The 15,562-nt window shown below is 32.5% G+C and overlaps 1 protein-coding gene across 1 annotated transcript in view; it reads right to left on the reverse strand.

Moving 5' to 3' along the window:
• Positions 1-603: 603 nt before the first annotated feature.
• Positions 604-15,562, reverse strand: part of LOC119635161 (5-hydroxytryptamine receptor 1) — an 88,265-nt gene continuing 73,306 nt past the window's right edge. Inside the window, exons 3-4 of the mRNA XM_038029790.1 lie at positions 12,274-12,309; positions 604-3,566 (exon numbers count right to left, since the gene is read on the reverse strand). Of these exons, the coding sequence (XP_037885718.1) occupies positions 1,006-2,697 (1,692 nt within the window). The 5' untranslated portion in view covers positions 2,698-3,566; positions 12,274-12,309 and the 3' untranslated portion in view covers positions 604-1,005. The remainder of the gene's footprint in view (positions 3,567-12,273; positions 12,310-15,562) is intronic.

A 15,562-nucleotide genomic window follows, 5' to 3' on the forward strand; every position in this document is an offset into this window, starting at 1 on the left:
CACAAATACCCCAAACTTCCATTGCTACCTTTGCGTTCACAAACAAATCGCGCAACAAATCAAATTTTAGAAAAAAAAAAAAACGGAAAATTCACAGGATTGCTTGAAGGGGATACTTTTTTAAAGGGCGAACAAAATTTGCTGACTTATTTTAATTAAAATTTAATTAAAGTTACGCATAATCAGCTGTCAAAATAATTCAATTTACAATTAAAATAAATATATGAAAAAAATGTTTTTTCATTTTATCTAATCTACGGATTCGAATTAATAATGAGAAAAAAAAAAAAATATATATATATATATATATAATAAATTGGGTTTCTGTAAGAGCCGGTTCATTATGAAAATGCTCCAAGTTCAAATGCTTTAAAATCAACATATATTGTTCTATATATTCTATACACGCATACGCATATGCACAGAATGGAAAATATGAAAATATAGAATTAGGCGATTGAATATTTTTGAAAAAAAGAAAATAGCTTGGGCCACTTCCAAAATAAACAGCTCTTATCTGTGAGTTCTCTGTGCATTCATTCATTGTATGCTATGATTATTTAATATTTTCATTTTGGGAAAAAAAGAAAAAAAAAAGGAAAATGGAAAAAGCTTTAATCGTAATGTACCAGCAGAAGATACATTTTGACGATCCATTGCCGATGTAAATGAACGTTGGTTTTGCTTATATTTGATGTCTTTATGCCTTTTAGTTTAATATTTTTTCTATACACAGCTACATTTAGTTTACATTAAGAGTAACTGTATCTGTTCTTTTTTTTTTTTTTTTTTTTCTTTTTTTTTGGATTGCACTTATTTTATTATACTGATGTGAATTTTGCGTATTTACCTTTACAGAGAGAGTACATCTATTATATGTGTGAGTTAATGAAAGACAACAACTACTATCTCTTAGATAATGTTCAGTATTTACTTAACTTAAAATTGCTTACTTTATATGAGAATTGTCATGGCAGGTTATCCATCCATTTAAAGGGCCTAATTTCAAAGAAAACTTTCACGTGCCCCGTGACGTTCATCACCTAACATTACGCGTTGCGATGGTGGCTCGCCGTATTGATCTTGATAATAATTTTCACGCATCATTGTATTCAGACTCGAGCAACGGAAATATAAGATTTCTTGAAACGGTTTACGAAAGTCTCGATTAAGTGTCGCATATATTATGGGATTGAGCAATGAGTTCGCATATCCTAGCCATAGAAATAGCGAAGACAATGATTGTGGAACGTGCACAGATTCTGATTCTACGAATGGACGTATAAGAGCAAGTATAAAAAATGGCAGCCAACATATGGTAAAAGCAGACATGATAATGCCTAACGTAGTAGAAGCTTTCTTCTCTTTGGCCAACTGAAAACGTAATTTCTTATGATGCGGTGACCCGAGAAGTCCGCTAGAACCGCTTCCGCCACCCTGACCGGTTGACAAGCCACCGCAAGTCGAGTAATTGAGCGAGGTATTACCATAACTGCTATGGCGATGTTGACCATTGTCTCCGAAATCTAAATTAGTGTGACCCGTTGGTGAGCCGGTGCCGTTAAGTGCATGTTGTAGGTGGGTTTGCGCTCTCTTCTCCTCGAGTACAATTCGGCGGGCCGCCCGAAAAATTTGATAATATACGAAAAGCATTACCGAAAGTGGTATGTAAAAGGAACCTAGAGTCGCATATATTTGATAGGCGAAATTTTGACAAACCGCACAGGTAGGATCGCCACTTTCGTCAACATGCTCATTGCCTAAAATCAGTAGCGGTGGCAATGATATGCATGCCGCCGCTAACCATACCAATGCTACACATAACATCATGCGGCGAGGTGTACGCTTGACACCGTACTCTAATGGCTTAGTTATAGCCAAGTATCGATCCACAGAAATTGCACATAAATTTAAAATGGAAGCTGTACAGCATAGTACATCAAAGGATACCCAAATATCACATAAGAGTGGACCGAAATTCCATTTCTCTAATACCTCGTAAAGTAAAGCCATTGGCATTACCAGCACAGCCACACAAAGATCGGAGAGAGCTAGGGAGACCAGCAAATAATTGCAAGGTCTGCGTAATTTACGTACCATACAAACGGCTATGCAAACGAGAACATTACCTACAATGGTGCCTAAAATCACAAACAATAGAACAATACTAACCAGGATAGAATTGAACGGAGGTAAAACAAACTCTGAGAAATAGATATCAGTATCGTTAGCCGTCAATTGCGTCGAACGAGTTGTAGTGATAAGACCGGCTAAAGTTCTAGCTGCTGTTCCATTAGTAAACGTTAATGATAAGTCGTTAATTTTTGTGTTATTCACATAATCGAAACTGATGATCTCTGAATTGAAAAGATGCTCAGACGTATTTGATAGATTCTGATCTGCGATTTCCGTTACGAGGGCCAAGGCAAACCCTGATTTTAAGCAATCGCTTATTACGACCAATAAAATTGTGTATGAAAGTAAGCGTAGACCAGTCCATAAACAGTTGAAAAATTTCTTTGAAATATCCTCAAATTGCTTTAATCGATCGCGATTGTATCTACTGTCACTAGATTTGCAGGCATAATCTGCAGATAATTTCAAAGAATAAAAAGACGAAGAATAATGCGATACGCTAGAGGCGTGAAAAGAAAACTTAAGATATTGCTTGAGATCCGCTCCCTCCCACGAATCCATATAAATTATCGGCTTTTCAAGAATTCCGTTCAAGGCGAAATAATCGCTTCGTAGATTCCTTTCTTTACCTCTTTTATAAAAACTTTGCCTGCGATACCTAACAATTTGTCCTCAAATTTCGATTTGATTCGATTGGATTGATGTTTATTTGTAGATTGGTTTTGTTTTTTGTTTGTAGATTGGTTTTTTTTTTTGTTTTTTTAAAATTCACTCAAAGTATTGCTTACCTATTTTATACAATTATTCCACGTTTTCATTACGGCTTATATTAAACTCTAATAAGAAGAAAAAAATAATTTTTTCTCTCTACATAGTCTACTAATTTGCAGTTGATGTTAATCACAACAATACGATAATGTTGCAGCTGTTGTTTCTATTTGATTTAGTATCACATTCTTCTGCCATGCTTACCACAGCTTATCCTTTATTTTTCATGTTCATGATGGTCGCCGCCGCTGAGTTTATCCTCATTGCAGTTGTGAGTTGTGATATTGTTTTTGTCTTTTGTTTTTTTTTTTTTTTTTTTACTTCAAGCCTCTTCTGTGTGAGAAGATTGCGTGGCATCAGTGCATGCTAATAGCTTAGCGTGATACAAACGCTATGTTTTTTATTACAATGTTTCTCTATATAATTTGTTAGTTAGTCTCTCGGTTGTGTTTCTTTGTTTGTTTTTTTTCCATTAGGCTTTTCAGCTTCCAGGCTTATTTTAGTCCTTATATATATATATATACATATGTATATATATATGTATAGAATGCAAATGTAAAAAAAAAAAAAAAGAAGAAAAAAGAAAGAGAAATAAAGTACGTTGTGTTATACTGTCAGTTGAAACCGGTTTTACTGGAAACTCTATGATGATTGTCCGAAATCTGTAAAAGAGAAAAAACCATGTCACAAGGCTTACGATTTCACAAAAATGCAATGAAAATTCGTTTGTGCAGCAAAAGTCATTTAAAGTGATCTATTACGTAATCTAATGTAGACAACCTATACATCCTTCTTCAGAAACTGTTTTCATCTGGTCCTTTGCTTTAATAATTAATAATAATAAAGTAATAGCACTGCATGCCACATAGATTTCGTTAAGCTTCGTTAAGCCAATCATTTTCATGCTATGTCTTCTTCTGATTTCTTGTGTTCGGTACTTGCACCACTACACTGTTTAGGAGTTTGGTTAAAAAGTACGTCAAGGCTAGTGATAGTATATGATTCCGAATGCTTTCATTTTGTCAATGTCATATTGTTTTTGTAATCAGTGAATGTGTAACAGAACGAGGTAAATCGAAGTGCACGCGACTCGATGGAGGATATTTTACGTAAAGGATAATACCACATGAAATTTTACAAAAAAATAAGTTTATTTCATTGGACTGGATACATTTTTGCAGTTCGAATGGGAAGTTCTGTCATCCTCAGCCATGTCCTCACCAGACATGGCGTCTTCTGATTACCAGCCCTTCAGATCGGTGCAATATGACTTGATTGGCACGTGGGTCCGCAAAGTTGAAGAATTGCGACATTGCGAGTCGGTCGATGGATCGCTGCCAAGCCAATACAAGTTCTTTTGACATGATATAGCTATGCAGCTTATTTCGATTAATATGTATTCTATGAATTTTCCACAAAAAATGCCTTTGGAAAGTGACAAAAGCTTTCCAAATTACGCTTAATGGGCGCCCATTAAAACATAAATTTTTGAAGGCCAATTATATATCGGGAAAAAGTAAACTTGAAATTCCAAATTATATCTTGATCTAATTATGTAATATTATATAGCAAAGCAAAAAGAGAAGAATAGTGAAAGAAGATCTCTGTTTTACTAAATTTGGACCATGCCAGTCCACAACAATTCAGTATGGATTTCTTTTCCCTTATAAGAGTTTCCATATATCATTTATAAGAGAGGCGTAAAGTATGTAATGAACGCAACTTGTATTGCATTTTGTCACTCTTTCTTACAGTTTCTTACACTCTGTTTCCTCTTGAAATGTTTTAAACTGTCTAAAATAGTTTGCAGTTGCAACTGTAACGATGTAAGTATGCACACATTTCCATTTCGATAAACAAGACTGTAACATGCCAAGAACATTGTGGATTGAAATATCATACAAATGTTTACAAATAAATATATGTGTATTCTCTCCATGTAAAGTTATTCTTCTTCTTACCATGTGTACGTCAAATAGATACTTCTAGTTATGAAAACCTATGTTCATCGTTTGCACTTTCGCTTTTGATCTGTTAATTCTCTCTCATTTTTTTTTCCTTTTTTATCTGTAAGAAAATCTTGACAATTTTCAATACATATATATATATATATACATATATATGTATCCCTGTTTTTTTGCTCAAGAGAAAACAGTTCAGCAATATTCTAGTTTAAAAGCACAAAACAACAAGTTTTTCTTGTCAATGATAAAAATTTTGTGTTTGTTCGCGTGAACGCATGAACATATGAAAACTAAAGTAAAAGAAAAGCAAAACTTTTCTACTTCTACTTCTACTTTTAGTTTTTTTAAAAAAAAACTTTCTTTTTTTTTAAAACATTTCCTATCTTTCTTTTCCGTGATCGTTATTAATGGCCTTTCTTATCCGACGACTGTATTGGATTTCTTTTTGGCACACTGTCTTTGAAAAATGGAATATTTTTTTAACAGTGCGATAAATATCATAGAAAGGGAGTAAGAAGAAATATTTAATAATTAAGATATCGTTTTTTGTAAATATTTTCCATTTGAATTTAACATTTTTCAGCACAATTTACTTAAACCCTTCAGTGCACTGGAGTAGATTTAATTGCAGTTTTTTTTTTTTTTGGGGGGGGGATCGTTTTTGTTTAATGTAGATAGGAAAGGATTATGTATGGAATAGCACATCGGACGAATGGCTTCCGTGGCTTTGCTGGCACATATGCGCTCTTTTTTTTTAGAAATTTTCCATGAGCTTCTTCTCCAATTTTTAATACAGCATATATAAAACGTAAGTACATAATTAAGTCCATTTTCTGTCGTTCGGGGTAAAAGAATGCATGAATTTTTTTTTTTTTTTTTTTTTTGCGACATTAATCGATTTGGCAGGTGAGGCATTCAATTGCAAATGCAAAGAAAAACAATTTATATGAAAATAGTAGCAAAGTAAAGTGCAAATATAAATTCAGCTACAACTAGCTATGTAAAATGTATTCATAGAGAGAGACACATTCACACACATGAAGAAGAAATTGAAAATTTAAAATGTAAACAGACTTGTGGTGCGGGAAAAAAACTATATGTGATATGCAATCACATCTAAGGAACAAAGAATTTGTTATATAGGTGGGGAGGAAAAAAATTATGAACAGGCATTGGATCAAGTTGGGTGAATGATGATGGACGGGTGGGGGGGGGGGGGCTGTAAATATATATTTTTGATAGAAAACGAAGTTAAGTTTTCTTCTTCATTGGATGAGTAATTTTCCTCACATTTTAACTTAAAATAATTGCGAATTCATTCGTGTGACACGAATTCGAATTAAATTGATTACGTTTTCATTAAAAAAGTCCTCAAAATAATTACGTGACAATTAAACGTGTTGAAAGTGATGTAAAAATAATGTTTGGAATGAGAAAACTGCACACACATTAAGACAAGCATTTTCTATTTGTTATTTATTTATTTTTTTGTGGGGGATGGGAGCTACACTAAATATTCCCGTACATGATGTTATTAGTTACTTTCGCTATGTCGTCCTAAAATACTAAGCAGTAATGAGAAATGTTATCTTAAAGAAGGACATCACTATATATTTTTGGAAAATTCAATTTTTTCTTGCCCTCAACGGTGTCGTGAATATTCACGAATGATGTATAAAAAGGATGATTGTGATCGTGACAATATTTTAAATGGTTGAACAATTTCGCGCTGTCTTCATATATGTAATAGCAGTCATCGTAACGCTTGTAAGGGAAATATTTTGTTTCACTTTCTGCAAAGATTTCTGTTAGCGCCTTACCAGCAAATATGAAAAATCGAAAACAGCATTTTTCGCATAATTTACTTCTATTACTAGCATGAAAGTAAAAATGACGTCGAAGATAGAAAGCAAATGGAGACGATGAATGGACAGTGCCAAACAAGGTTTGCCTATCGTTTTGGGAGGCCAGTAGAAAACGATAAAGACAAACTAAAGACATTAATTGTGAAGCAAACCACCGAATGACATCCCGAAAGGCCACTGCAAGAGTTTAAAGCTCTTGAACTTCAATGCTTTTAATAAAATATTTACACATTATAAAGCAAGTGACTTTTGTTTTGGTCAAGCAAACGAAACTTTTTTCCAATCATCCAATGCAAAGGCTTCCTCAAACCTTATATAGACCAGGCTTGAAACCGTAGTCAGGAACAGTTCTATAAAGTTAAGGTTTAACGGGAGGTTTTATATAGTTTACGTCATTGTGACCGGTGGGTATCCCTTAATTGTTATGCATATTGTAGTGTGACATACAATTGCATAATGTGCGCACAATTTATATAAGTGATAAACAACAAAAACAAAAGGAAAGGAAAGAAAATGTGACACATCTCAAAATTATCGAATTGCAATTTAATTCAGTGAAAAGGAAGCAATTACGTTAAACGCCCTTACTCTTCATTTTCATATTTATAGCTATAGTAATATGCAGATGCAGTGTTATGTAATATATGTTTATGTGTATGTTTATTTTGTATTAATATTCTAAGTAAAATTCGTAGAATATTATAACAGTCAGATGAATTCGGAATAAAAAAGTATATGATGTAAAAACATTTAAATGTGTTCAAACCGATCATTTTTCACTATATATATATTATTCTGGGAATCTACACAATTGAGAGATAGATACCCAGGTTATCTATCTCACTTCGTTTTTTCAGTGCAATATTTTCGTTGTGAAATTCCGGAACAATAAATCGAGCGTTCATTTATTTCCTTTTAGTAAATTTTACATAAAAATGAAAAATTTCTACAATTATTCTACAATTATTCGCTTCGAAATGCATAGGTATTTTGCCAATTAATGAAATAATTTCAAAACAATTTTTTTTTTTTTTTTAATTTTTTCTAAATAATTTCGAGTGTTTGATTAACGCGGAAAACCATTGCATGAAATGATGCATAGTCGACAAGTGTTTGACAATGACATACTAATTAATAAAGAAATTGAAATCATTTACGATGAAAGCGTTTTTAATTTTATTGAAAAGCATATTCGAATTTTCTTTTTATTTCGTTGACACTGAGCCAAGTGTTTATTCTGTTTTTCGTATTTATTTATAGAGCTTTAACAACTCGCTTTAGCGTCCGAAAAGGTAAGAAATAATATAAAGTCCATTATTATGACATTGTATGATCTATATAACTGAGTCTCACAGATGTGTTGTTTTATTGACACTTTCAAACCAGACATATTGGACACGTAAAAGGAGCTCGCTTTTAGTCAAAGAAACAACTAATGATTGCTTTATTATGCGCTATGGATTGATTGGCCATTGTATCAAAGTTCTTTTCTCTTTAAACAAGCATAAAGTTGGCTACACGAACACTACAATCCATTAAAAGAATTTAATGTTGCAAAGAAAGAGACAGCATAATGAGTCGATTAATAATCGAAACAGAAAAGAAAAAAACTTAAAAACATTTCTTCATCTCGAAGAGCTTACGCCTGTGATTTTGTATGAAAGATTTTCACTGTCAATTAGGAGTGAATCGAACGTGTACAAAATCTTGTCTCATACGTTTGTCACTGCAATCGCTCTAAGTTGCACCTCTTGGTGTATTTGCCATATTTATCGACAATGAATGTGCTGGTGAACTATGTTGCTTAGCTTTCACATATGCAATTGAAAAACATAGCGTTGACGTGAAAAAGACGGTTTCCTATGATTTCATTAAGAAAAAATAGCACGGGATCGTCTATACCTTTATGTAGATAAGTGAGCAATTGAATTTTCAAAAGGCCTTGACTTGCATCAATCAATCCAAAGTGTACTAGAGCGAGACATGCCATAAGTGTACATATTTTACTATTTCGAAACAGTCGTTACAGTCGTTTTTTAATCAGGTTAAGACGTTTGGATGATAATATATCTGACTTTCTAGAGAATTTAAAAGGACACATGCTCTACGCTTTATAAACAGAGCATTATCTATGCAAGAGTTTTATACTTGAATCATTTGCACTTGTGTGACTTGCCTTAGATTTTATTAATTTTAATCTTCGCAATGCATGACAATCGTAAGGTTCAGAACCAAACGCATAAAATTTGAAACGAAGCTAGTACGAACGAGTATTATTGAACATGAGATATTGAGTGCACCGGCTAACACCTCTGTAGCAAATAACTGATGGCTCCGCGTAAACGGTAAAAGTCATTTAGTTTAACGGGAAGATTAGAGTTAATGTTTTGTAGTATGTATGTTACCTATATTGATTACTTTGCGGAGAGTGCAACATAAACAAATGATATGACGTTAATAGGATTTAAGCGTAAGGTCTTTTTCACTTTTATTCATTTCAAGATAGTCCACCAAAATGTATCAAATGCTTTTGGACTTCTCAAGACTTCAACCCCCCCCTCTATCTATTCCCGCGTTGAACAATGGTTTTGGTTATTTATATAGCACATGTTAAGGATTGCATACACCTGCTTACTGAACAAAATGGTTTCGATGCTAAGTCAGTTAAAAATTTATCTTATTTATCTCTGCCATCCAATATATAGGATTAAGTTGGAGATGCAGTAGCCGGCAGGATAAACTATTTTATAGCTAGTAGTAGAGTAAACTAAAAGGCGCACACATATAAATAAAAGCTTCCAGGCAGCTTTGAAATGCATAGACTAACGAATTTTTCAAAAAATTACAACAGCCTTCAACACAAAAATGTTCACCTTTCGAGACAGAGGGAAACAGTTTTTTTCTAATTTCATATAAGTGCGACTTTCACTATTCAACAATTTTCAATTAAGCAGATTTGGTAAGGGCTTGGCAAATAACATTTTCCACGTGAACAAGTTAAGTAGGAAATTCTCATTAGCTACACATGGGTAATTTTTGTAAATTTCCTGTTGCGACTGCATTATATTTTTTGCCGAAATTTTTGCTAGCATTGCTCAAATCTATAAATTAAACTCATAAAATTTTAACATTCACTATTTCGTTTATATGCAGTCGTCGCTGTGCCTCACAAATATTGTATGATTTTGTGAAATAAATTAAATTTCAATTATTGTTTTGAATCGTTTTATGGAAAGAAGAATATTGAAAAATCATTTATATAAAGTGCGTAGATAATCGGACACGTGTTTATGGTTGAACGCATTTTATAACAGAAATCAATCAATCGATTTCATGAAAATCCCTATAAATATAAGATGCAGTTACATTTTGTCGGCCATCCTTTTAATGAATATTGAAAAATTCCGCTCTTTACTCGTTACTCGTGTAAAGCGCCGACATGTAGTCGATCGATTATAATTAAAAACTCAATTCATTGATGCGTTATAAACATAAGCAGGAAAATCAATCAGCAACAGTGTGAATTTTGAATGGGAAAAATGTGATTTACAAACAAGTTGATGAAAGGAAGAAATCCAAAAATGGAATGATAAATGAATGGCTGCATTCCCAATGGATGAGGCGCAACAGATTTCCCTTTCTTTCATTCTTATTAACTTGGCTGTCTATCCGATGTCTGCATTTTAGTGCGCTCAAATGTTTTAGCCGACCGGCGGGCAATATAATGATAATTGATTCGAGAATTTTGCAAATTCCTGGCGAAGCATTCATTTTGAGCAAGTTGATTATATTACGTAATTTACGTAAGTTCATCTCTTCGATGGCTTCCACGAAAAGCATGGCTACAATGGCTACGTCTTGCGCAAAATGTGAACAAAGCTGATTAGCTCTTTATTAGTGGCCATAAACGCAACTAACGCACTGCACGATATAATATATCTTCGATTAAGAATCTATGTGACATGTGACCGCTCTTGATGTGAGAATTAAAATGTACAAACTTCTTCGCTGACGGGATATAAAAATTTCATTCCATTAACAGCACCTGCTTTATAACTCTCATATCTACTTATTTTTCCATTTCAATATGAAATAAACGAAAATGACTTCAATGTCAATACATAATTATGCAATTATGCTTTCTGCACACATATTATGTCATGTAATTATAAAAGCAGAATCATGTGACAAAATGAATTTCGAGTAAACATTGATCCGTATTCAAATTTCATCTCACATCAATGAACGACATATACATGTTTTAACCATAAAACGAAGAATAGTGTAAAAAATAAAAAGTGAAAAAAAAAAGAAAAAAAAAATGAAATGAAATGACATTTTTTTATAGAAGCACAAGATACAGTGAAGTGAAATCATGTGAACTGTATAGTGCTCAGGACACATTTATGCCATTTATACACATACATTAAATGAATCAGAGCTCGAATATATTAATGATAAAGTTATATTCACCTTGAAGCGAGTCGCTGACACTTATCACTCATCTCAAGGAAAAATGGAAATGTCGCGAATTAATTAACCGATTGTCATTGACTTAGTTGCACTGAACTTTTCCTTTAAAATTTCTTTTCGCATACGAAAACTCTTGGATATCGTGGCCATAGACCAAAACATACGTATCCGTATATTTCAATATGTTGGCGGGAAAACAGACGTTATTAAATCGAGCTGACGGCCTTTTTATGCGGTCTTCATATTTTTACGTATTTTCAAATACAATCACAACTACAATGTATCCACATACCTCGATGGTAAGCATAAGAAGTATTTTAGCAGCCAGCACTTTCGGTATTGCATTACATGGTGTTAAGTAATTTATCTGCAATAGAGCAGCTGAGCTATACTGACCTCGTTGCATGTTGGCTAAGCCAGAACAGAAAGTACACAACTCAAGCCAAAGTAACAAAAGCAGAATTGTTTCTCTCTATTTGTACGAAAAATATTTCCTCAGAATTAGAGAATTTTTTTCCAAGTGCTAAAGAATTTATTATGAAATTTTTGTGTTCAATTATATAGTAGATGGAAAGAAATTTAAATTAAATTAAATTTTTGATAAACAGAAGCATGTACACTAAGAATTTTTGCCAAAAACTATTTGAACTCAATTAATATATTGATTGTAAATGTCTTTATATAAAATACGCCCACTTAGTAAAGTCAAAATTAAATTTCAGGTTTTTCGGTTGATATCGAGAAGTTGCTACATACACAATTTTACATCTTTATATTTTACAATTTTAAGTCTTGGATGTTTTCTACCTATTTTCTACAAATCATTCGTCGTTAGTGGTTGTAGAAGACCATACGCCTTTCAGTTGTTATAAAAATCAAAAATGAATACGAGATCAACCTACTAAAAGGACAACTTAACTTTTCTTAACGCGAATCACAATGACCTTGAACTTAGGCATAGACGTGAGGTAAAATTACACTGACTTAATAAAATTGTGTTGATGTGATTTATGCGATAATTGCGATGAAATTTTATTATGAAAAAACAAATGATTTGTATGACTTACCTTTTTCATATTTCTGCTTGACTATGAAGAATTCATCTGAAAATGAAATAAAGAAAAATATTATTAAAAAATGCGTTAAAATATTACGTTAACGTATTTCTATAGCTCTAAGCAAATATATGATAAACATGAAATAATCGACTTGTGCGAACACCTGTTCGTCGATTGTTTTTATTATCCACAAATACGAAGAAAGTAAACTTATGGTTACGGCCTTTATTAAAAGTGTTAACCGAAAGTTTGGTAGTGAGAAGTCTCAGTACCTTGGAAAGCCATTAACAATTTCCGAACGAAAGAAGAAAGAAAAAGAAAAATTCTATGTAATGATCCGATATGATCCTAAAGTAAATATAAGAAATTTTTGCCTGTCTACAGGCTTGGATACAGTACGCTTACTGTGATACACCAAATATGCGATTTTCAACCTCACATAAGAAAGCCGTATATTCAGGACGAGGAGGTGGTGAAGTCATTTTTACAAAACCAAAAAAAAAAAAAAAGAAGCATAATACATACATAGAATCTATTAAAAACATTATCCTATTTTTCAAATTCAGTTATTGCAGCAAACTAGAAAACAAGATGGAAATACTTTACGCAAGCAAGCTCCGAATATGGGCTAAAAGTCAAGTCTACTAAGCTGCAAGCACTTTATTAAGACAACAAAAAGAATAATAAAAAAAGGAGAAGAAGAATTGTTTTATAAGAACAACAAGTTCAAATGCTAGGGAATAAGAAAATTGGGTAATAAATGATGAAGAAGGAGAAAATTTAATTTTTATGCTTAAACTAGATTAAATTGCTATACGGACTTTTGAAAATGACTTTGCAAAGTTGATAGCTTCGCTTCGCTTTGACACGGAAAGTTTTATACGTCAAGCAAATCGTCAAACGGAGACTAAATCATTTAATAAACTTTCTTTAGAATATTACGAACAGATCACTTTCAAATATTAGAAATGAAAAAAGCTATGCCGTTATATGTTGCATCTTTTTCAACTACACATCATTTTATTTCAATTTTTAATGCGAAATGCGAAATGCGAAATGAGAATTTAATGTAAAATATAAAATAATAGGAAACTTTTTAAGTGACGTCGTTAGTAAACTTGAACAGTAATAGTAAGAATAGTAAGAAATTGTATATATATATATATATATACATATATATGTGTGTTTGTGTGCACATGTATAGTATATAGCGAAACGTATAAAGCAAATTTTAATGAATTGAAATAAAAGGATAAGGAAGAGAATGTGCGAATAGTATAAGTTAGAGAAGGTGTGAAGGAGCAAACACCTTTTTCTATGTAGCATTTTAACTGATGCTATGAAGTTTTTTTTTTTTTTTTTGTAAACGTAGACGTTGATCACTTTGTACAAAATCCGAAAAATAGGTCTGGTCTGGTAAGAAAAAAATGTGGTTCACGTATTCGTTGCAAGACTTTGCAATAAATGTTCTCGTCTGCTTCCATTTTAAATAGCGTTTATGTATGTATGCAGCATTTTGCCACCTAATAAATGATACCTTTTTGGATCTCATACGTGCCACAATGTCTTATTTAATACATATTTCATTTTAGTTTTCAACTCTAAAAAAAAAAAAAAAAAAAAAACCAAAGCAAAAAGGGCACGTAGTGTTCAGTTTAAATAGAATATATGTCACGCTACATTTGCTTGCTTGTGAGAATCACAAAAATACTTAATAGACATTGTGTGTTGTTGTTATTACTCAGACTAAAATTTTAAAGTACTAGCATTTGAGGCTATCGGCACTCTTTTTTATATATAGATAGTAAATACACTCACTGTGAAAAGCTTTTTAAGTGAGCACACTACAAAAACATGTTCTATATGATGATAACATGCAATGAAAATGAATTTGTCTTCTATACATAGCACAGTGCAGTAACTGTCTTTCCTCTTCTAGCTATGATCCATTCTGAAAGAATCTTATGCGTGAAAAGTATTTTGATACTTGTGTATGAATATTGAATAGAAATTCTAGTAGTCTTAGAATATGCGAAAAATGCTTTCATTAAAAATTTAATCAATCCTCCCATATAGCAATAATTAATTAATTAAGAGCAGATTTGCATAAGCAGATATTTTCTTAAATATGTTGACTAAAAAATTAAAGAGAGAGAGAGAGAGTGCAAAGAAAGCCATACTTTGCGGTAATCCTTTCCTAACGATGATCGATGATCAGCTTCAGTTTCTCGACCTAAAGTGAAATCAAAATTGAATGCGAAACAAACTGCAACAAAGGAATTATTTTCTTATCATATGCTGTGACGTGTGTAGAGCCATGTGTAATAAAGTGTACCGATCTCAAGTTTCATAATCTTTTTATTGTGTTAGCGCACACGCACGAATACACATATCCATCTGTCAACGAAATCTACGTGTTCGTCTGCCGGGTTTTCTTCTTCTTCTTTTTTTTTTTTTTTTTTTTGTTATACTCGCATACTTGTACGTATAGAAACGCACCAAAGATATTGCGTGCAGTCATGGTCGTAACTGTTAAAATACCGTTTAGCAATACAATGACGAAATGTATGCAGACAATTTGTTCCATTTTTACTAGCATTTTTATATGTTAGTAGTGATAGATAGATACATTTGTATAAATAGATCTACATTTATATCTAAGTTCTATGCTTGTATAGTTTTGTATAAGCAAGTACACATTGCTGCAAAGGTAGAGAGAAGAAATGAAAACAGCATTGATTTATAACACAAAGTTGATGATGTGGATCAAATAAAACACACATATTCCGCATAATATTGTATGAGTGGATATGTATTATACGGCATGCAATCACATTAGAGACATGGCCTCATTTTACACTTGTCAATGCCTTTTTATACTTGCTTTAGCAGAAAATGAATTTACACAAACTTTTCATATTGTTTGTAACGCTCCGAACGATACCATGACGAATACATTTATATATACCTAGGGATCTAAGTCAATGCCGGCTGTTGGATGTCTTCAGTATGCTGCTCATATATGTAATGAATTAAATTTTGCCTAAAAACTTTCTGCCTTCTTTGGTTAAGAAAATAAAAAAAAAAAAACATTGAACTAAATAACTTGAACTACGCCTACAAAATGGAAGAAAAAGGTATAGTATTTAATATAAAGAAAATCGAACTTCTACTCCTTAGGTATGTTCCGTTTCTAGCCTTTCTTTTTTTTTTCCTTCTTTTTTTTCCTTTTTATTATTGTAACTGTCTATCACTCAACGATGGCTATGTCAGCAGCTCATACAGTCTGTCCTTTTTT

Source organism: Glossina fuscipes, unplaced genomic scaffold (genome assembly GCF_014805625.2).
Source record: "Glossina fuscipes isolate IAEA_lab_2018 unplaced genomic scaffold, Yale_Gfus_2 3, whole genome shotgun sequence".
Lineage (NCBI taxonomy): Eukaryota > Metazoa > Arthropoda > Insecta > Diptera > Glossinidae > Glossina > Glossina fuscipes.